The 24174-nt window shown below is 44.5% G+C and overlaps 1 protein-coding gene across 1 annotated transcript in view; it reads right to left on the bottom strand.

Annotated features, from left to right (window-relative positions):
- Positions 1-24174, bottom strand: part of LOC107397200 (polypeptide N-acetylgalactosaminyltransferase 10) — a 104661-nt gene that overhangs the window by 25717 nt on the left and 54770 nt on the right. The window contains exons 2-4 of the mRNA XM_015977125.3: positions 23589-23688; positions 23267-23405; positions 14059-14225 (exon numbers count right to left, since the gene is read on the bottom strand). Of these exons, the coding sequence (XP_015832611.1) occupies positions 14059-14225; positions 23267-23405; positions 23589-23688 (406 nt within the window). The remainder of the gene's footprint in view (positions 1-14058; positions 14226-23266; positions 23406-23588; positions 23689-24174) is intronic.

Raw genomic sequence — 24174 nt, 5'->3', positions numbered from 1 at the left:
TGAGTACGTGTTAGGAATCTAGCAGCTGCGTTTTGAACGAGTTGAAGTTGGGCAAGGGTTGACTTATTGACACCCAGCAAAACTGCATTTGAGTAGTCGAGCCTAGATGCGATGAAGGCATGAACAACTGATTCCAATTTTTTTCTAGATAAAACAGCTCTTAATTTGGACAGATGGCGGAGTTGGAAAAAACAAGATTTTACAGTGGCATTGACCTGGGTGTCCATCAGAGATGAATCCATCTTCACACCCAGGTTTGTCACAACGGGTTTTAGATTTTGAGAAACAGATGAAAGATCTGGGGTTTGGAATGAGCTAGATCTGACCGGATTAAACAGGATCAGTTCAGTCTTGGAATATTGGGATGCAGAAAATTTGTGGCCAGCCAACATTTCACATCACGTAGGCAGTCTAGAAGAGGCTGGATGGATTGCTGGGCTTTCACCGACATGTAAATCTGACAGTCGTCAGCATATAAGTGATATTGAACAGAGTGTTGTTTTAGGAACGTAGATCGACCGGTAAATCGAGAGCTTTGCCTTCTAGCTCAGCTCTCTCCACCACGACAGACCGATCCAACGCCCGTATCACTGCAGACGCAGCACCAATCCTCCTATCGATCTCATGCTCCATCTTTCCCTCACTCGTGAACGTCCCAGCTGCTTCACAATGATCTAGTAGTGGTGAGCTCCAAGGAGGAAAATTCAACATAAAAATATACAATAAAATATTAACAAAGTCAATTTATTTATGTTTTATAGGAAACTTTCTCAGAAAAGTGGTTTTGAGGTGGAAATCCTGAGTCACTCAACAGGATAACAGCCTGAAGCAATAACTCACAAACGGAATAATCCCGCTGATTCCCAGGATAAACAAGTCTGTCCTCCTTCATCTGAGACTCGGGGATGCTCCAGGTCTCTGGCTGAGTCACGCCCACGCTGTGTTATCGGGGCCAGCTGGCCTTCTGCACCACTCATCTGTCCTCCATCTCAGCAGCACCACATAATGACGCATGTACCTGCTCACCTACATGGTCCAACATGCAGATGACAGATGGTGAGCGTAGAAATCCACAGAGGCAGCAGTCCATTAGCTGAGCTAACCTTGAAACTATCAGGGACGTTGGAAAGCCGGAGCGAGCCAGTTCTTCCCTGCAGGGAGAGCGAGAGCCGAACATCCTCCCTGCATGGGCTTTGGAAATTCAATTACAGTCTAATGAAGAGTGAGCTGACCTCACTGCGCCATCCCCCCATCCTTCTCACCCAGCTGAAGCTCATTATTTACTGTAGCTGGGCAAGCTAGCACAGCTACCTGAGGCACAAGCATCCACAGAGCATCTGCACCTCGTGACCCGGCCCCGTTTCAGCGGGTCCACATTCATCTCTGTTTCCAGCTCACAAACCTCTTTTATCTAGCGGGCTTGTCGGAGACTCCGATACACAAACCGGACCTGAATCAGCTGTTTCACCAGCAGAGTCACAATAAATAACTTCTCAAGACTCAACCGCTCCAGGTGACTGCATAAAGTCCAGTCTCTACCCAAACAGGACATCCATGAAGAGAGAGAAATCATTCAGACGGAGAAGAAGATCAGATTAGCTCCAACTTCCCAACTGAACAACGGTTCTGCTCTCCTGAGTGTTTAGGTTGTTTATTTTAAAAAATGCAACATATTCCAAAAATAAGTAAGACATACGCCGGTGCCGAAGTCATTCCTCTCAGTCCTGTTTTAGGTCCTGAAAAGTGTAAGTTTATTCCTCTGCAGAGACAGCTAATTCCCATGTTCCGGCTCTTTTTGCTGCCTACGGAACATTCCTGCGCTGCTACATCTGGGTGGAAGGGCTTGGCAGCACGCAGCTGTGTCCACCCATCACACCAATATACCACAAAAACAAGACCTCCACACAAAAGCCGCCAGCGCAGCAGCTTCCAACAAGGCCCTGTGACGTAGTGGATGAGTTTCTGCTTCGGAATGCTGCTGGAAAACTTTTTGTTCCTACATCATTGTTCTGATTTATTACCGGCAACCAGGAGCTCTACGCTTGACACTCCTAAAAGAAATCTTAATCACTGAAGGTCCTGTTCCCACACAAACCACGAGTTTCACAAGCATGCTGAACATGTCGGGTCAGAAAAGGCCAGCCTCGTTAGTATTCATGGACCCGCCCACTTAGGCTTGGGACCGCCCACAGGAAGGAGAGAACAGAGAACGTCTCAGCTAGTAGATGCTAACCTTTAGCATAAGCAACTCCACAGCATGGTGGAACTCCTTCAGGCTTGTGTTATCAGTGGAGATCAGAATGTCGGACTCACGTTCCAGGATGTAGTGGGAACATCCAAACTACGAATGAATGCCAGATAGATCCGCAGCTTGCGGTCCTGGTCACTTCCACACTGTACACCTTGGTCTTCAGTGAGAAAAACTGTTTTCAGCCCTTTACTTTACCCAACCAACAACACAAACACTGATGTTTCATTCAGTTTCTAAATGTTTCGGTTGATTTTGAGAATTGAGGCTTTCAATAAGGGTCATAATGTAATAATGTTTTAACGTGTCAATCAAACATTCTCATACTTATTCATTTTTAAAACTGGCGTTCGTGTTTTATTGACCCACAGGGACTAAAAGGTGCTCCACAGAGGTTTACGGCTCATTCACGGGGGAAGAGCCCACAGAGGAGATAGACCAGAGCAGCGCAGTTCGACTACGCAGAGAAAAAAATCAACTCTATTTTGATTCGTTCTCCTCACTGAGGGTAATCTTTCTCTGTATTTTGATGTCCCTAATGTAGATGCTACCACCACCTAGTGGCATGTTGGGGTATTTCACCATTTATTATAGCAAACAGAAATGTGACTAAAGAAAAGAAACACCAAGGTGGAGCGGATGGGACCATAATCTAACTTGTTCTATCCAACCCTAACCCTCTGCACCACAGCAAAGCTTCGTAGGGTTAGAAACCGATGAGTCTGACCCTCTAAAGCACGAAGGTCGATCCTGAAGGACGAGGAAACTAAACACACTAATAATGGTTCTGATAAAAGGCTTATTCACTGTTTGTTTGGACCTCCGCTCTAATCAGTTTCATTTATGAAAGTGTGAAGCTGCCTTTTTCATTTCTGTTTATCAGACTTCAAAGTCAGCGTTATTACAGTGCGGGAAAATGAATTATACCTTTATTTTACTACCGCCTTTCACCGCTTTCAGCCTCTTTTTAATGTTTTAACATCATTTAATGCTTCTTAGTTGTTTCTCATGAGTAAATTAATTTCCTGTTCCCCGTTTATCCTCTTCCTACTTGAAATGAAAAACATTCACTGCAAAAACACGATAAAACCATCATTACTGTGTCCTGGCAGCCAAGAACGCGGGCTTAATTAAGGCATCAACACCAATGAAACCATTCCAGTCCTCCAACACAGGATGCATTTTTCATATCTGTTCAACGATCAAACTCCAGTCAGCTAAAAGTCTTTCCTTGATGCTGCAGCGGGGTTCTAGTGACGGAGCTGAGCCCAGCGTCTCATGAGCCGGGGTTAAAATGTTTAAAGTAGCTTAAAAATGCTTAAATGTGACAATCGGACCCTGTTTGATGTTATAAAGTAATGCCTCATCATTTCCCTTATGTCCCTCCTCTGGCCATTCGTGTACATGAGCCTAGAGCGTTGACCAATAGAATTGCACATCCACAAGAGGGAGCTGTCAATCAACGATAGTACACCCCAGTTAGCTTAGCGCACCAACGAAGAAGAAGCCGGAGGTTTGCATTAATGGATCAAAAATAAATCAGTATCGAAGTGACTGCTTCCTTCGACTGACCTCTGCTCCTCAAAGACAACATAAACAGACCAAAAGTCCTTCTGCAAAACTCGCCGTGAGACGTTTACGACAGTCAAGCAGAATTTACACTTTTAGAAAAAGGAGGGAGCGTCGGGCTCCAAACTGATGACGAGTTGACAACATTTCTTTTGGAAAGGCGAACACTGAGAAAGTTGTATTTGAGAGAACTGTAACCACATTTGTATTCAGTAGTGCAGATAATCCTTGTATTTAAAACAGGCTAATATGTTGCTAGCTTGAATGCAAACACAACCTGCATCGAATGAATGCCCGTCAGTAAACTTCAAGCTAAAGCAGGGAAACAAAAGGGGATTCATCTTTTGTTTACTGGAGCTAAATGGTTAGCCTTAAGCTACATCCAACTATTAACTTGGTCACCATAGTAACCAACAGCCTCTCATGAGCTACAGAAGGGGCGGGGCAACATCAGCAGGTTTAACTCACTTTTCTGTAGTGTTTATGTTTTACATGTTTTCTGTTGAAATGCAGGAAGTTCAAACTGGTGAAAGGAGCTGTAACAACCCTGCAGGGTTCCTCCGGGAAGCTGCAGCATCAGTTAAGAACAAAACGGGTTCACCACAGTGAGCTGCAGCTTTCCCTTCCATGCATTAAGTCATCCATTTTTAATACAGATTCAATGATTAGTGCCGCCCTGAGAACGTAAAGACGGTCCGTTTTAGCATTAATAATTTAACAATCTTACAGAGAAACTAAATAGTTACGAGATCATGTTTTTATGAGTTTATTGTCTTTGTTTTTTTTCTCTGTAGCCTCACAGCAGCCACTTCCCACAGATTTATCAGCAATAAAAAGAAATAATGTGTGACATTTTCATACGTTTCCAGCGGACTCTCCTTAGCAATAAACTGGATCATTTGATTTGTCCTTTTAGCAGAAGAAACGTTCCAGTCTGGACCAAAAGCAGCACGTTTCAGCTGCAGACACCATCTCCACAGCTTTTACTCGTAATCAAAACCCAGTGGGGGCTAAAACTACATTATATCTTCTTTACTGAGGCTGTCGTTGGAGGAAAAATGTTCCAGTTGCTTTTTTTATGATTGATTTCCTGCTTCATGACCGGCGACTGGTGCCGGGACAGAAAGCACGGTCAGGGCTGGAAGGAGGAACAAATGCTGGGACCTGACGTTTAATGTGCCAAAGCCATTCCCATTCAGTAAAAGCAGAGATTAGCAGCGAGTTGGGTCACTAACCAGGCAGGCCGGTTAAGCCAGAACCAGACTCTGTAGCTTCTGAACCATCAAATCCCACACAGCTGCACGGGTGGGGTAGGAGGGTGGTGGACAAGAGCCTTCACATGATACCAGGAGTGCTGTTCTGAGACGGCTGCTCATGGTGAAGGAACGCTCAGGTGGTTTGGACACGTCCACCTGTCAGATTCGCCCCCCCCCCCCCCCCCCCCCGCCCCCACATCGGGGCATGGCTCTCTCTCTCTCTCTCTCTCTCTCTCTCTCTCTCTCTCTCTCTCCTCTCTCTCTCTCTCTCTCTCTCTCTCTCTCTCTCTCTCTCTATCTATCTATCTATCTCTATATATATATATATAATCAGATGTCAAGCTAAACAGACAGGGTTAAAAAAATTCCCCATCACTTTCATTTTTTAAATAGTAATTAATAAACATTCGATACCATTACAATTTCCTTTGATTTCATTTTAAATAAATATTTAGAGTGCCCAGGTAGCACATGAACAATGCAATTTAACGGTTTTCTTAAAGTAGGAACGTTTAACCTGTGCGGCCAGAGCGCTCTCCTTCCTTCTGCTCTGCGTAAACCTGAGCTGATCACCTGCTTGTGCGTAATCAAATGTCAATAGGGGACAAGATATAGCCATGATGTTCACTTTTACCTCAGACCGACTTATTGCTGTTTTATGGTGTGGCTGAAACTGCGATCCGCTGTCATGCGGACTGGAATAACAAATGCTGCAGTAACAGGACTTGTGGTCAGGTTCATGAGGAGTCACTGGCTGGAGCGGACCCGACTCATCCCAGAAGCTGATATCTTAATTTGACCTTGAATGAAAAATAACCTCTTAAAAGTTTTTATCACGGTGGAGGCAGCGTTCATTTCTGCCTTCAGTCTGACAGCACCGGAGTTAAAGCAGCGTGTGCGCTTATTGTATCTGTGTGTGTGTGTGTGTGTGTGTGTGCATGCGCGCGGCACAGCCGCTCAAGTCACCGCGTCTCGTAATTGGCACTATTTAAACCAATGTTGTAAAATTCCTTCTGCCCAGCCCAGATGTACTCACTTGTGCACCCGTGAGCCGTGGTTCGGCTGGATCGCGTCTGACCTCTGACAGATGCACTCTGAACTTCTGATCTTCAGCGCGCTGTCAATAGCCTGAATGGGAATCATTTCTTGTTATTTTGTTACATCCACAATGTTCTGTGTGTGAGGTTTACAACGTCAGAACACCTGCATGAGACAGGTGTTAATGACAATCTGCCAGAATGACTCACCACCTTCTGATTTCTCCAACACCGTTAAAAATGATCAAATACGGAACATATCGGCGTGTGCAGGCCAGAGTGCTGAAGCTCGGCGCATTGTTATTATGAAGCTAGGACACATGTGGAGGACATGCGCGCAAAAATATACTTGTTTTCACTTACATTTATTGTGCCCACTTACTTTTTCTTTGGCCCACCCACAAATGAGTTTCTACAATAATGGTGACACATGACAGACTTCTCTGAGCTCCGCAGCCATTACACTTTTCACCTCGCGCACCCCCTTTGGGAATCCCTGTGTTACAGTATCTTCCCGCTATGACCCAGAGGAACGTAGAAAAGCTGAAACCTATGAAATGTTGTTTGAGGGAAGATTTTGAATGTAGACATGTTGGTAAATGAATTAGTGTGATTGGATCAGTTGGGCGGCGGCATATCGATTAAATCCAGGTAATTTTTTTTATGTCTTTCTACCAGTAAAATACGGGTTGGTAACTATTAGATAACCATACAGAAGGCAGGTTTGTTTCTTCTGGTATCAGTTTGACAAAAAAAGAGTGTTAAGAGATCGGCTGAGAAGCTCAGTCATCAGGGAGTGGCTCTGAGTATATCTGCAGTTGTGGTGGCTGGGATATCTGGTTTGGATACCTCCTGGATGCCTCCTTGGTTAGCTTTTCTGGGCACATCCAACCGGGAACAGACCCAAAGGAAGACCCAGGATAGATAGATAGATGGTTGAATGGATGATGGATGAATGGATGAAGGAAAGATGGATGAATAGATGATAGATGGATGGATGGATGGATGGATGGATGGATGGATGGATGAATGGATGATGGAAAGATGGATGAATAGATGATAGATGGATGGATGATGGATTGATAAATGGATGGGTGGATGGATGAATGGATGGATGGATGAATGGATGATGGAAAGATGGATGAATAGATGATAGATGGATGGATGATGGATTGATAAATGGATGGGTGGATGGATGAATGGATGGATGGATGATGGACAGATGACAGATGGATGGACAGATGATGGATGGATGAATGATGGATGGATGGATGGATAGATGATCGATGGATGATAAATGGATGAATGATGGATGGATGGATGGATGAATGAATGAATGAAAGAATGAATGAATGAACGAACGGACGGATGATGGATGATAGATGGATAATGGATGAATGAACAGATGAATGATGGATGGATGGATGGATGGAAGGATGGATGGATGAATGAATGATAGATGGATGATGGATGGATGGGTGGATGATGACTGGATGGATGGATGGATGGATGATAGATGTATGCTAGATGGATGATGGACAGGTGACAGATGATGGATGGTTGGATGGATGGATAGATGATAGATGGATGGATGAATGATGGATGGGTGGATGGATAAGATGATGGATGGATGGATGGATGGATGATAGATGGATGGATGAATGGTGGATGGATGGATAGATGATGGATGGATGATAGATGGATGATGGATGGATGAATGAATGAATGAATGGGTGGTTGGATGGATGGGTGGATGATGACTGGATGGACGAATGATGGATGGATAGATGATGGATGGATGATAGATGGATGATGGATGGATGGATGAATGAATAGATGGATGATGGATGGATGATAGCTGGATGATGGATGAATGAATGGATGAATGCATGGATGAATGATGGATGGATGGATGGATGGATGGATGAATGGATGATGGACAGATGGATGGAAGGACAGATGACGGATGGTTGGATGGATGGAAAGATGATGGATGGAATATATATGGATGGATGAATGATGGATGGGTGGATGGATAAGATGATGGATGGATGGATGGATGGATGATAGATGGATGGATGGATGAATGGTGGATGGATGGATAGATGATGGATGGATGATAGATGGATGATGGATGGATGAATGAATGAATGAATGAATGGGTGGTTGGATGGATGGGTGGATGATGACTGGATGGACGAATGATGGATGGATAGATGATGGATGGATGATAGATGGATGATGGATGGATGGATGAATGAATGGATGAATGATGGATGGATGATAGCTGGATGATGGATGAATGAATGGATGAATGCATGGATGAATGATGGATGGATGGATGGATGGATGGATGAATGGATGATGGACAGATGGATGGAAGGACAGATGACGGATGGTTGGATGGATGGAAAGATGATGGATGGAATATATATGGATGGATGAATGATGTATGGATGGATAGATGATGGATGGATGATAGATGGATGATGGATGGATGGATGATAGATGGATGGAGGGATGGATAGGTGATAGATGGATGATGGATGGATGATAGATGGATGATGGATGGATGAATGAATGGATAGATGATAGATGGATAATGGATGGATAATAGATGGATGATGGATGGATGAATGAATGGATGGATGATGGATGGATGGATGGAAGGAAGGATAGATGGATGATAAATGGATGGATGATAGATGAATGATGGATGGATGGAGACTTCTCAGACTGGGACGTTACTCGAGGTGAATCGTAAGCTGGAGATCCCAGACCCCCCCCCCCCCCGCCTTCCTATTGGAGTCTCATGTTATGTTGTGTTGTCTGAAGTCTGTTGCACATCTGTTAAGGTGGTTTTTTTGCAGAGCAAAGCTGCCCTCCTGGTGGAGGGTAACTCTGAAGTGCCTTTTTTTCCCTCCACCTGAACCAATCCTCACGTAACCCTCTGATCTCTATTAAGGTAGCGCGACTCGGGTTGCGAATGACCACAGATGATAGATGGATGATGGATGGATGGATGGATGGATGGATGGATGGATGGATGGTGGATGGATGGATGGATGGATGGATGGAAGGATGGTGGATGGATGGATGGATGGAAGGATGATGGACATTTACAACAGAAATCTAAAATCATGTTATTTTACTTCTGTTTTGAGAGAAGACGTTTAGAAAACAAAAGACGAGGTTTCCAGGTTTCAATTTTCCAGTTTTAACAGCAAAGATTTAAATCTGACATCCAGACATTTCCACAGGAATCCAGCATCAGGAACTGGACTGGGACGCAAATGGCCCTTCAGAAGAGAGGGAGGAGGTGTTATTAATCACACGTTTAACAGCTTGTTCATCTACACTTTTCATTCTGCATCGATAAAGCAAGATGTCTCCAACAGCAGTTGAATATCGATATCGCAGCTTGTGTATCAGACTGGTGGAGTGTCCCGATAGCCTCATGTTGTGATGTGAGACGTGTCGTATTGGCCCAGAGCGGGTGCTCATCATTCAGGAGGGTTTAACCCAACCCAGACACAAAAACAAGGAGCATCCAGGAGATCTGGTCCTGTTGACTCCACGACTTTATGTGTCTTTATTTCCACTGCTCAGAACAACGGACTGAGGCATTTAGGGGCTTCTGTAAATCCTAGCTCCACGCTGCAGTAAGGACCCTTAAGGAGAAAGTTGTGTCAGTGTTGGCAGGTTCTGTGTGAGTCAGGTTTCTGCCTGAATAAACTCCACCAGCAGCGGGGAGGTAAGGCGTGGGCGAGGTGAAGTAACGCGAGGCAAAGAGCAAGGATGATGGCATCGCTTTACGCCTATACGGTGACAACTAACAAAAACATGAGCGTGAGCACAAATAAAGGTCAGTTCATGCATTCCTGAGGGTGGGAAAGGAAATATGCATCAATATAACAATTATGTTGAGTTCAGGTGACGTTTTCTGTGAGACTTCGTCTGAACAGAGAAAGATTTTCTCTTTAATCTCAGATTAACTCACAAAAGCCAAACATTCAACTAGGGGAGGGCAATAGAAACGATATAAGGTAGAAACCATATAAAATTGGGTAATGATAGAGTTTTTGGCTATATCGCAATACCGCGATATCGCAACAACACATGACGTCACTAAAGGTGCTTTCATAGGACGCACCGTGCTGGCACGTCGGCGTAATATTACCGCAATGGTAAGTCTATAAACGCGCCATGCCGGCAGACCGTAAAACTAGGGTTGTCACGGTAACCGGTATAGCGGTAAACCCCGGTAAAAAAGTTGACAATAAAAATAACCGTCCAGTTTTTAAAAAACTATATTATCTCGGTGGGTTTACCGTGGCCGCGGTTTCGGCGCGATGACCCTTACCAGCCACCGTCGCTTCAGCTGAAGTTCCCGCTGCACGCACACGCACTTTTTAATTTGCAACGGCACCAAAACTTTGAAGCTGAAATAATGGCCGAAGGAGGAGACGGCAGCGCCCAGGACATCCATCAGCCCTCAAAGAAGACTAAATCGGAAGTATGGGCATATTTTGGATTTCTGAAAAACGCTGAGGGACAGTTAATAGAAGACGGCTATCCCGTTTGCAGAACGTGCAGGAAACAAGTGTCTGCAAAAGGCAGCAACACTTCGAATCTCATGGCACATCTGCGTGACGATCACCCACGTCTCCACAGCCAGTGCAAGGTAGGTTAACATTAGCATTTTAGCTTAAATGCATGACGTGAGGACTTTTGGTTGAGGGAGAATGCAACGAGTCACTATATGCTGCAGCCGCATTGTCCTCTGCCAGCATTTAAACCGTGTCACGGACACCCTGTTGCTGGATGAAGCATCTTATTTGTTGATGATGAAGAGAAATATACAATTAGTTCCTTGTCATTGATTTGTTTACTTATTCAATGCCATTTATACTTGAACATTTGGATTTGATGACATAGTGTAGTAGTTATTTTAGTAATTTGTTTAAAGTGGCTATTTATTTTAAATACATATTTTTTTAAGGTTGACTTGTACAGTGCTCAAGTCAAGTGTGGACTGGAGTTTTAGATTTTCATTTTGATAATGAAGAAAACAAGTATATGAGAAAACAAGTGGTGTTTCTTTGATTTGTTTACATATTGTTTATGTTTTGAATGTTTGGATTTGTATAATTTAAACCTGCACTGACTACTGTAACAAGTTCCAGAAAAATAAGCTATTTGTTCCTTTACTTGTGAAAAGTTGCACTTTTGCTAAGGCTTTGTGTTATTTTAGGTTTAATAAACACTGTTAAACATTTTCAGAACTATTTCAGTTTGTGTAGAACAGGACTATCAATGCTTTCTGAACATATGCAACACCGTTTAAAAAATACCGCGATAATACCGAAAACCGTGATAATTTTGGTCACAATAACCGTGAGGTTAAATTTTCATACCGTGACAACCCTACGTAAAACTGCTACTGTTAGTCAGTTTTAACAAAATGCTAAAAATTTTAAATGCCGTATTTGAATTTTTTTTTCGTAAACTGATAAAAGAAAAGTTCAGAGAATAAAGAAGAAAAAAAAAGCTTGAAGATGTAGAAAATCTGTTTAAAATGTCTGAATGTTCCTCCTCAGTCAGAAGCTCAACGGACGGTTTTGGTTCTCAACAGGAAAATCCAGCTGGAATAAAAAATCAATCACTGATATTCAAAGTCCTGAAATCATGAACTGCAGGAACGTTTCCTCTCTCTCTCTTTTTCCCTGTCCCCCACTCTCTCTCTCTTCTTCTCTCCCTCCTCGCTCTCTCTCTCTCCTTCTCCCCCCTTCTCACTCTCTCTCATTCTGTCTCTCTTTCTCTCCTTCTCCCCCCCTTCTCACTCTCTCTCTCTCTTTCCCTGTCCCCCACTCTCTCTCCACCTTCTCCCCCCTCTCTCTCTATTTCCCCCACTCTCGCTCTGTCACTCTCTCTCTCCCCCCCCCCCCCCCCCCCCCCCCCACCTAACCCCACCAGCCTGAGCTGTGATGCGACAGGAGGACCATCTAGCACTCGGACTTCAGCCAGACAGCGTTCCTGTGAATCTGAACATTTCCACTAATGATGACATTAATGCAGCAGAGCTGTAATTATACAACACGGAGCAGGAAGTGCTCACTGATCATCACCTCAGAAACTAAAACAGCAATTAGAAAACATTTATCAGCTGTTTATCAACCGGCGTCAGCGACGAGGAACGGAACCGAGACAGTGTCGGATCGGATCGGTGTTTCTGATTTAACCTGTAATTATCCAGGTGAACCGTTTGAGAACCACTTTTCATTTACTGAAGGTGAGATGTTTCGTCACCATGACAGGACGTGAACCTCCCCCTGTCACCACTGCCGGTTCACTCCCAACACTGAAACCCTCCGTCTAACGTTCCTGCATCAGTCCTGTAGGAAAATAGAGGACGGGATATCGTGCATCTCCGCGGCCACCAACCCCAGCTTCCTGATGAATATCTTCTTCTTGCCTCCACTCAGAGCGGCGCTGATATCGCTGCGCTTGTTCCTTGAGTTATTATGCAAAAGTTCAAAGCTGCAGCTTGGCTCCAAAGTTCAAACCGATTAGGCTGCCGGTGCAGAGAATGGGTATTATTCTCCTGCTAACCTCGCTAGCACCAGCAGGGTTGCGTCACCGCCATCCAGTCTCGCCTTGGCCCGAGGCGCTAAGCCAGGAAACCCGACCCAACGACTGGAGGTTATCACATGACATTCTCTCCAAATCAAAAGTGAGTAATGATGGTGACTTCCAGAAGATAAAAGGTTGATGTAACTAAGAGCAACAAAATCAGGAGCAGAGGAAGTTCAGCCACTGAAACTGGTCTGAAAGCTGGTGTTTTATAACGTTGCCACCAGGATTTCTGTCACGTTCATTTAGTCACTCTTTGTTTCCTTTCAGGTTGGAGACACGTCCTCTTGTCGTGACCTGCTCTACGGCTCTCTGATCAGCGTTCTCTCTGTTCCAGATGATTATGATGGAAAGCTGCTCCATGTGGCACCAGGAGGAGCAACAAAGACGTCCCAGAACCTTCAGGTTTTACTTTGGATCAGTAGCTTTAGCATTTAGCGTGAAATTAGCAGGTCTTACGTCTGTCGTGGTTGCTGAGCAACATCATCATTCTGCAGAAAAGCTGCTGCTGGGACTCAAACCATGGAACTAAACACCTGAACGTAACCTCTGACCTTTCAGGGGCCACAAATACAATCAGTACCGACTGTATTATGAGGAGGTTGTTGGTCCCAGTGGTACTGGTGTGGTTGAGAGCATCCAGAACAGTCTGGTATCATAACTGGTTTGAAGCTGACTAGAAAGTTCTGCAGAGTGTTTGGATCGGTCCACACCACGACCCACAGAAGCCTCCTCAAAGCTCAGAGAACAACTTCCTTTTCTGAAGCCCTTGACCTCTGACCCTCGAGCAGCTACATTATTGTAGACATTTACTAGTGACACATTTATGTGTCTCGTGTCTCTGACCTGAATGATACATGACTCTGAGGACTCGTCTACATCCACACCGGCACCAAACCCGTGGAACCGGCCGTGTTCGCCGAGCGCCGCAGCTCAGAGCGTTAAGCGCTCCTCTGATCTGGCATTTTCATCTGAACCAGTGGGATCTGAATGGGTGACTCACGCTTCTGTGCGTGCTGATTTCATCCCTGGTTTGTTTGTAAAACTCATCCACAAGAGTCCTGAGAGCGCGTTTGTGCTCCTGCGGAAGTCGACTGATGCTTTCATTTCAGAGCAGATCTTTATTTGTGCAACAGTCAACAAACCGTGCAAACGAGTCCGTGTGTGTGAGCAGCTGTTATTATGCAGAGAAACAAAAGCTCGGCCTGCCCAGACGACAAATATTAGCTGCAGATCCCAGCGACTGCAGCTGTGGGAATGAGCGTGTGCGTGTTTGTGCACCAGAGCAGGCGTGTTTCCAACACTTCCCACGTACCTTTGTCGCTGAAGTCGTCCACCAGGATGATCTCTGCGATGAGCTGCGGAGGAGAGCGGTTGAGCACGCTGTGAACCGTCCTCAGCAGCGACGACCAGCCCTCGTTGTGAAACGGGATGATGACGCTGGTGTTGGGAAGCTTCTCTGCATACAGCTTCTGCTTACAGCTGCACAAACACGAACGCTTCGGTTACTTTTTGTTTTAATATCTGAGAAAAGTTTCTGGCTGAGGCTGCGAAGGCGGTCGAATGCAGCCTCTCTCCCTGATCCTTCTGTCATTGCTCCACAAAGAAAAACAGGAAAACCCTGTTTGACTGTAGCTCCGAGAGCAGCTCAGCGGTCGCCTCTCCTAATGAGAACCAGAAGAATGACTCCCAGCTGCTCGCAGCCTCCCACCAACTTTATCATTTCACCGTTTCCAAACAAAACATCCAGATCCAAAACCGTTAGAACAGGTTTCACTTTCATTCTGTCGGACGGCATCCGTCCTGTTGTCCCGCTCTGCTTTACCGAGCTTGTCCTAGATGTGGACACAAACCAGAGGAAGGGACAAAAGGACAAGAGGAGCTGTGAGGAAACTATAAAACAATGAAATATGAAAACTTTTTAGGTTTGATCTCAAAACAGTCTGCATGAATCAGGTTCACCAACTGGTTTATTTTAGTCACATTAGAGGAGTACTTTAGATACACTAACTAGTCTGGGTGAGGCAGTAAACTACTCTGGTTTGGGGAGTTAACTAGTCTAAGTCAGGCAGTTAATTAGTCTTTTTAGGGATTTAACTCATTTTACATTGTACACTACTCTGGTTTATGTAGTTAACTAGTGTAGTTTAGAGTGCAACTAGCCTGGTTTAGGCTCTTACAACTTAGGAGTAGGTAGTTAATTGGTTCACGTTGTAACTGGTCTGAATTATGGCAGAATTAGTTTGATTTAGGGTATAACTAGTCTGGCTGAGAAGATAAAGTGCTCTGGTTTAGGAAGTGAACTGGGCTGGTACTAGTCTGTTTTAGATGTAATAGTCTGGATTAGTCTGGTTAATGATGCAACTGGTCTGGTTTAGGCTCTAACTAGTCTGGTTTAGGTTCAAACTAATCTGGTTTATGAAGTGACTGGTCTGGTTTAACGTATAACTAGTCTGATTTAGGCTCTAACTAGTCTGGATTAGGTAGTTAACTGGTTTACGGTGTAACCAGTCTGGTTTAGGCTCTAACTAGTCAGGATTAGGTAGGTAATTGGTTTATGGGGTAACCAGTCTGGTTTAGGCTCTAACTAGTCTGGTTTATGATGCAACTGGTCTGGTTTAGGCTCTAACTCGTCTGGATTAGGTAGTTAATTGGTTTAAGGTGTAACCCGTCTGGTTTAGGCTCTAACTAGTCTGGTTTATGATGCAACTGGTCTGGTTTAGGCTCTATCTAGTCAGGATTAGGTAGGTAACTGGTTTATGGGGTAACCAGTCTGATTTAGGCTCTAACTAGTCAGGATTAGGTAGTTAACTGGTTTACGGTGTAACCAGTCTGGTTTAGACTCTAACTAGTCTGGTTTATGATGCAACTGGTCTGGTTTAGGCTCTAACTCGTCTGGATTAGGTAGTTAATTGGTTTATGGTGTAACCAGTCTGGTTTAGGCTCAAATGGGCCATTCCCATCTGTACCGGGTCGGCCCGGGCCGGGTAGCCCCAGTCGGCCCCAGCCTGGCCCGATTGATTCCACACATCCTTGCCTTAAGCCCATGTGGGCTGATTCTACCCACCAATCACAGGCTTGCTCTAATGGAAGGTGTGAATTTGCTGTCAGCAGTGGGTGTGTTGGCCCTGGTCGGCCCGAAGCAGACCCCCTCGAGAAGAGGGCTGAGAATGAGCCTTGGTTGGCCCGGAAAAATACCAGGCCACCCAGATATGTAAACAACCTATGCTACCCGGCCCGGGCCGACCCGGTACAGATGGGAATGGCCCATAACTAGTCTGGTTTATGATGCAACTGGTCTGGTTTAGGCTCTAACTAGTCAGGATTAGGTAGGTAACTGGTTTATGGGGTAACCAGTCTGATTTAGGCTCTAACTAGTCAGAATTAGGTAGTTAACTGGGTTACGGTGTAACCAGTCTGGTTTAGGCTCTAACTAGTCTGGTTTATGATGCAACTGGTCTGGTTTAGGCTCTAACTCGTCTGGATTAGGTAGTTAATTGGTTTATGGTGTAACCAGTCTGGTTTAGGCTCTAACTAGTCTGGTTTATGATGCAACTGGTCTGGTTTAGGCTCTAACTAGTCTGGATTAGGTAGGTAACTGGTTTATGGAGTAACCAGTCTGATATAGGCTCTAACTAGTCAGGATTAGGTAGTTAACTGGTTTACGGTGTAACCAGTCTGGTTTAGGCTCTAACTCGTCTGGATTAGGTAGTTAATTGGTTTATGGTGTAACCAGTCTGGTTTAGGCTCTAACTAGTCTGGTTTATGATGCAACTGGTCTGGTTTAGGCTCTAACTAGTCTGGATTAGGTAGATAACTGGTTTATGGGGTTACCAGTCTGATTTAGGCTCTAACTAGCCAGGATTAGGTAGTTAACTGGTTTACGGTGTAACCGGTCTGGTTTAGGCTCTAACTAGTCTGGTTTATGATGCAACTGGTCTGGTTTAGGCTCTAACTCGTCTGGATTAGGTAGTTAATTGGTTTATGGTGTAACCAGTCTGGTTTAGGCTCTAACTAGTCTGGTTTATGATGCAACTGGTCTGGTTTAGGCTCTAACTAGTCTGGATTAGGTAGGTAACTGGTTTATGGGGTACCCAGTCTGATTTAGGCTCTAACCAGTCAGGATTAGGTAGTTAACTGGTTTACGGTGTAACCAGTCTGGTTTAGGCTCTAGTCTGGTTTATGATGCAACTGGTCTGGTTTAGGCTCTAACTAGTTAGGATTAGGTAGTTAACTGGTTTACGGTGTAACCAGTCTGGTTTAGGCTCTAACTAGTCTGGTTTATGATGCAACTGGTCTGGTTTAGGCTCTAACTCGTCTGGATTAGGTAGTTAATTGGTTTATGGTGTAACCAGTCTGGTTTAGGCTCTAACTAGCCTGGTTTATGATGCAACTGGTCTGGTTAAGGCTCTAACTAGTCTGGATTAGGTAGGTAACTGGTTTACGGGGTAACCAGCCTGGTTTAGGCTGTAACTAGTCAGGATTAGGAATGTAACTGGTTTAGGGTGTAGTAATATGTTCCCACGGCTAAAAGCCTAATGAAAAGATTCTTGTTCTGACAGATTCTAGCTGCCAGCTGTAAAGTCTGACTAACAGTGTCTCTGCTGTGAGACGTTATTTTTCTTAACGGCAAAGAGATGAAGTCTTCCATAACCTGAGACGCTGTCCTTTAGCTCACAGGACCGCTGCTCTCTGCTGCAGTCCAGCCTGAACAATGTGCTGCTCTTTTAATGTGATTAATGAAGCACACCTTCTGCCTTGCCCTTCAGTTGCTTTCTCTTATTTCCTTTGTCTCCAGCTTTTGTGGGATCAGATCAGGAATCTGCAGAGACTAATTATCTTGGAGGCTCTCGGGCTTGTCTGACTTTCTTAGTGTCTCCATCACGTCATTCAGTGAGTGAAGAAGGGTAGATGAACCAAGGAGAGCTGCCGGGAACCGGGACAGCACATGCTTGTCGGACACCTGTCACTCTTCTGTCACTTTGAGTGGTCAAGCAGATGCCGGCGGGTCCAAATACCTGACAACTCGATTCTGTGATTCAGCTGAAAAGATTTCAGTCTCAAACAAAAGTACAATTTCTGTTCAGTTTGAAGTTTTTACACGTGGATGGGAATAACAAAGTTCTGAAGGAAAACTTGATTTGAACAACTTCAGAAAAACAAGGTTTTAATCATAAACACAAAAGCAGCCAGGTGAGGGAGAAACTCCAGAATCACACCTGAAATTACTTCTTCACTAGGAGATACACACTTCCACCTGGGCAAAGTTTTCACCGGGATGCTTTTCATTTATCCTTACGAGAGTTTTTCTCAATACAACATTACTTCTGCTGCTTCAAAGCTGCAGGTCTGAACTTCGGTCCCTTGATGGCTGAGTGTGGCAATGTTAAAAGAAGTTTCTGCGTTTGATAGGGCGTGCTACAGCGAATCCACACCGGCACCGGAGCGTAGGATGGAAAGCATGTTTGATGGTGAATGTCTCATAAGGTCACGGGATGTGGGAGATTCATAAATCGGAGGCTAAAAATGAAAAAAGGACCTAAAACGTAAAGTACAGACCTTGAGAGAGAAACCATTAACAACATTTTTCCACATGAAAGTGACAGCGGGGTCAGGGAGAGGTACATATCAGGTGGAGGAAAACGCTGAAGGCGGACTGGTGACGAATCAGGTCAGCCGGGCCAGAGCTGTTTAGAAGATTGTATTTATAGAGTTGTTGGTGAGTTTATTTCAGTATTTCTTCTTTAATGAGTCAGAGGACAGCAGGAAGTGGACTGGATCACATGTCCACATGTCTCATCGTATCTGCAGCATCTGCTTTAATGCCTCATACGGCTGAGAGGACAGCTATCAGCCTGATGTAGGTAAAAGGCCAGGAGACGAGTCTGGGGTGGAGATGTGTAAAGACTAAAGGAAGACATTACTGACAGCCACAGGTATGTTTACCATCAACGTCTCCATTCACAAACGGGTCCCTGTGTGTGCCAGTGTCCACTCTAAATATTCCTATCAGCCTAAAAGTTTAAATTTTTCTTTACTGTGGTCGACCCTCCAGCCATGCACCAATTTGAAATATGGTAGCTGTTTAGGGACATACAGTTGTGGTCAGAAGTTTACATACACTTGTAAAAAATATAATATAATGGCTCTACTGAGTGTCCTGTTATTTCTAAAACTCTGATTTTTCTCTGATAGAGTGATTGGAACAGATACTTCTTTGTCACAAAAAACATTCATGAAGTTTGGTTCTTTAATGTCTTTATTATGGGTTAACAGAGAAAAGTGATCACATTTGCTGGGTCACAAATATACATACAGCAACATGAACTAGCAATTTAGGTGACTTAGAAACGTGTCAGTGAACTGAGCTTCATAGCATGGCCTCTTAACTTCTTGTGAGTGATTATGAGTGACTACAGCTAGTGACTTCTCTTAGGTCAGGTAAATAGGGCTCATTGGATACAAACGCCCACAAACGCTACAATGGGAAAGTCAAAGGAGCTCAGCATGGATCTGAAAAAGCGAATTATTGACTTGAACAAGTCAGGAAAGTCACTTGGGGTCATTTCAAAGCAGCTGCAGGTCCCAAGAGCAACAGTGCAAACAATTGTTTGTAAGTATAAGGTGCATGGCACTGTTTCATCACTGCCAAGATCAGGAAGAAAACACAAGCTATCACCTGCTGCTGAGAGAAAATTGGTCAGGAGGGTAAAGAGTGAACCAAGAATCACCAAAAAGCAGATCTGCCAAGAATTAGAAGCTGCTGGAACACAGGTGTCATTGTCCACAGTCAAACGTGTTTTGCATCTCCATGGACTGAGAGGCTGCCGTGCAAGAAGGAAGCCCTTGCTCCAAAAGCGGCACCTTAAGGCTCGACTGAAGTTTGCTGCTGATCACATGGACAAAGATAAGACCTTCTGGAGGAAAGTTCTGTGGTCAGACGAAACAAAAATCGAGCTTTTTGGCCACAATGCCCAGCAATATGTTTGGAGGAGAAAAGGTGAGGCCTTTAACCCCAAGAACACCATGCCTACAGTCAAGCATGGTGGTGGGAATATTATGCTGTGGGGCTGTTTTGCTGCCAATGGAACTGGTGCTTTACAGAGAGTAAATGGGATAATGAAGAAGGAGGATTACCTTCACATTCTTCAACATAACCTAAAATCATCAGCACGAAGGTTGGGTCTTGGGCGCAGTTGGGTGTTCCAACAGGACAATGACCCCAAACACACATCAAAAGTGGTAAAGGAATGGCTAAATCAGGCTAGAATAAGGGTTTTAGAATGGCCTTCCCAAAGTCCTGACTTAAAACCCATTGAAAACATGTGGACAGTGCTGAAGAAACAAGTCTGTGTCAGAAAGCCATCAAATTTAACTGAACTTCACCAATTCTGTCAAGAGGAGTGGTCAAAGATTCAACCAGAAGCTTGCCAGAAGCTTGTGGATGGCTACCAAAAGCGCCTGATTGAAGTGAAAATGGCTAAGGGACATGTAACCAAATATTAGCACTGCTGTATGTATATTTGTGACCCAGCAAATGTGATCACTTTTCTCTGTTAACCCATAATAAAGACATTAAAGAACCAAACTTCATGAATGTTTTTTGTGACAAAGAAGTATCTGTTCCAATCACTCTATCAGAGAAAAATCAGAGTTTTAGAAATAACTGGACACTCAGAAGAGCCATTATATTATATTTTTTACAAGTGTATGTAAACTTCTGACCACAACTGTACAAGGTATAGGGATGGGGTTGCTGGCCCTGCTCCAACCGCGTGTGACACACCTCTGTCTCTGGGCTCTACCTCTGCCTCTCTGCTCTACCTCTGCTCTACTTCTGTCTCTCTGCTCTACCTCTGTCTCTCTGCTCTACTTCTGTCTCTCTGCTCTACCTCTGCATATGCTCTACCTCTTCCTCTCGACTACCTCTGCCTCTCTGCTGCCTCTCTGCTCTACCTCTCGACTCTAGATTCCGTTCATCTCCAAGATCTTGGAAAAGGTTGTGGCTAAACAACTCACAGCTGCTCTTGATGAACATAGCATCTATGATAGCTTCCAGTCAGGTTTTCATAGAGCTCATTCTACTGAAACAGCTCTTCTTAGGGTCTCTAATGACCTTCTGACTCACAGTGATGCAGGGGACTGTTCTGTTCTGGTCCTGCTGGACCTGACTTCAGCCTATGACACTGTTGACCATCACCTGCTACTGGAGAGGCTGAGAGACTGGGTCGGCCTATCAGGATCTGCACTGGAGTTGTTCTCCTCTTATCTCTCTAAGCGTTCCTTCTCTGTGGCCGTCTCCAAGTTTAGGCCCTCCACCACCTCCCTTACCCATGGTGTCCCACAAGGTTCTGTGCTGGGGCCTCTGCTCTTCCTCCTCTATCTGCTTCCTCTTCAGCACATCCTGAGCTCCTTCAAGGAAAACTCCTACCATCTTTATGCAGATGACATCCAACTGTGCATCTCCTTTAAGCCCCATGAGATGTCTAAGCTGCAGCTGTTACACACCTGCTTAGACTCTATCAAAACCTGGATGGCTGGGAGCTTTCTACAGCTGAATGAAGATAAGACTGAGATCCTCATCTGTGCCCCAGACAAGCTGGTTCCCAAAGTCAGAGACTCTCTTGGTCAGCTTGCTTCTCACACCAAACCCTCTGTCAGGAATCTTGGCGTGACCTTTGACCCAGCTCTCACCCTGGATTCTCTTGTTGGCTCCTCCTTCTTCCATCTCAGGAACATTGCTAAGCTGAGTCCCATTCTGTCCTGCTCTGAACTTGAGACTGTTATCCACACCTTCATCTCCTCACGCTTAGACTACTGTAACTCTCTTTTCACGTGTCTGAGCAGAACCTCCCTGAACCGTCTACAGGTGGTTCAGAACGCCTGTGCTCGGCTTCTGACCAAGTCCTCCAAACACACCCACATCACCCCGCTTCTCCTCCAGCTTCACTGGCTGCCAGTCAACTTCAGGATTCATTTCAAGATCCTGGTTCTGGTCTATAGGGCCTTACATGGACAAGCACCATCTTACATTGGTGATCTTCTTAGTCCCTACACCCCCAGCAGGTCCCTGAGGTCCAGTGATCAAAGCCTACTGGTTGTGCAGCACCAGGCTAAAGGTCAAAGGTGACAGATCATCTGCTGCTGTGGCCCCCAGACTCTGGAACTCTCTCCCCCTGAGCCTGAGATCAGTGGACTCAGTGGTCTCCTTTAAAAAGCAGCTGAAGACTCACTTGTTCAAGCTGGCTTTTGTATGACCTTCTTCACCACTCTCTCTTTATTCGGCTCCCCCACCTATTCCACCGTCCTCAGGATCCACTGATTTCCCTCTTTCCTGTTCACTCTCTCTCTTTCTTAACATTTTTTTTAATCACAATTGTCTATTTTTTGCTCATTTTAAATAAATTTTTAACCATTTTATAGATTCTTTTTTATATTTTTACATTTTTTGCTTTTGTGAAGCGTCTCGTGATTTTTATCTTGAGAGGCGAAATAGAAAAGATTTCTTCTTCTTCTTCTTCTCTGCTCTACCTCTGCCTCTCGGCTGTAGCTCGCTGTCCTCGCAGCACATATTTAAATAAAGTTTAAAAACAAATGAAAAGAAGGAACCGGATCGCTGGATTGAAAGCTGAAGTTGTTGATGACATACAGCCTTTTTGATGCATTTGGGCTACCATAGAAGCTATACTTACTCTTGACTATGCAGTGATAGAGTAGAAGTCTTTTACACACTGGGACTTTAAATAAAATAATTGCTCTTTAGTTGTTTTGGTCAAATCTTGAACTTAATGTTATGATTCATCTCACTCTGAATCTCTGGGCTGTGAATGAACATCAGCTAACAAACCAGCAACTGACCTTTGACCCCAGTAGATGATTTAAGCACCATTAGGTGATGCAACACGTTTCTTCTTTTTGCACCAATCTGTGAGAGCAGCATGTTTCTCAACAGTTCCCTGGGTTGTAAACGGACAACCTTTGAACCCAACAGATAATTTAATATTTATTTATGTGGAAGACCTCACCCATCCTCACCCACACTCACGATGGACGGAGTGTCTCAGGTTTTCAGTCCACCTAAAACACCTAATTCACTTCTTCTTCTGTATCTGATGGCGTCTGAGAAATAGGCTCCTGATATGTTGACTGTAATGAAACCTGCAGGTGTGTGTGTGTGTGTGTGTGTGTGTGTGTTGTTGTTGCTTCACAGACTGATGACATATTAAGCTGAATATCAACACTGTGCACCAATTAAAAGAGCTCCTCCCATTAAAAATGTGGCAGGATGTGTCCCTCGTGAGGAGGAACATCAGGTTGTTTCTATTGCATTACATGAAGATGAAACGTCGGTGAAATGAATATTTTCAGTATTTATAATCTGGACTTTTGGAAGGGTGCCAGAACTTCACAAATTTATGCAGCACAATATTAATTTGTGTTCAAACTGAGTTTGAAACAAGGAGATCAGTAAATTCCCCGTTGTTTGGTTTCTACACATGCCAGAATTCCCATCCCTAACTCACTTGGGATGGCGGATGTCTGGGACAGAGCGGTTTAAGGAGATGCGATCGCTGACGTAGATGTTGAAGCCGTTCTCCCTGTAGGCCTGGTCCACCCGGTCCGCATCCGTTAGAGGGAATGCTTTCCCCTGCTCTCCATTTCCTACAGAAAACAAGAAAAACAACATCAGACACTCAGCTGCTCCTCTGCCTCCCTGATCGCCACTAGGGGGCACCACTGAGGACTGCGTTTAAACCATATTTGCATAAAACGAGAACAATTTCTCGCACAAACAAAAAGTCAAACGTTTGCTCCAGAACAACACAGAGGAAGTACGAGAGTTACCGGATCGAGAGGCGTCTCTCCTGATGGCCTCGTAGTCATGCCAGTCTCTCCTCTGAACACCACCTCTGCCCACCTGAGGTTCCTTCCCGACCCGGTTCACCTATAGAGAATCAGAAGCACACAGCTGATAAACAGCTGACTCAACCATCAAGCAGCCACGTTTCTGGCTGGCATCTGTAACTTTTGAGTTATTTATGTATGAGTGAAACTCGAAAAGTGATGGCCCCAAAGTTCATTTAGGGTCCCTAGTTGGAACTAAAAGGTTAAACTAATCGATGAGACAGACTCGTTCCAAACAAATCCAGATATTTAAGCCTGTATCGGATGTCTTACAGCTGATGAAAACAACACATTCAGAATATCGGAAACTGTAAAAAGGTTCAATATTCTAGACTCAAAGCGTCACGCTCTCATCAGCTGATGAATCCAGGACACCTGCAGGGACTTCTGAGCCTTTAGATGGTCTCTCGGTTTTAGGGGCAAAACTTGCTGAGCTTTTACCACCGTCCATAAATCCAGAATTGTAAAACCTGATGGATAAAAAGAACACAACAGACTTTTTTATTTTCCAATGAGCTACAAGTTC

This window comes from Nothobranchius furzeri, chromosome 10 (assembly GCF_043380555.1).
Source record: "Nothobranchius furzeri strain GRZ-AD chromosome 10, NfurGRZ-RIMD1, whole genome shotgun sequence".
NCBI lineage: Eukaryota > Metazoa > Chordata > Actinopteri > Cyprinodontiformes > Nothobranchiidae > Nothobranchius > Nothobranchius furzeri.
The sequence above is the reverse complement of the archived record's forward strand: the minus strand, read 5'-3'. Positions and strand labels throughout refer to the sequence as shown.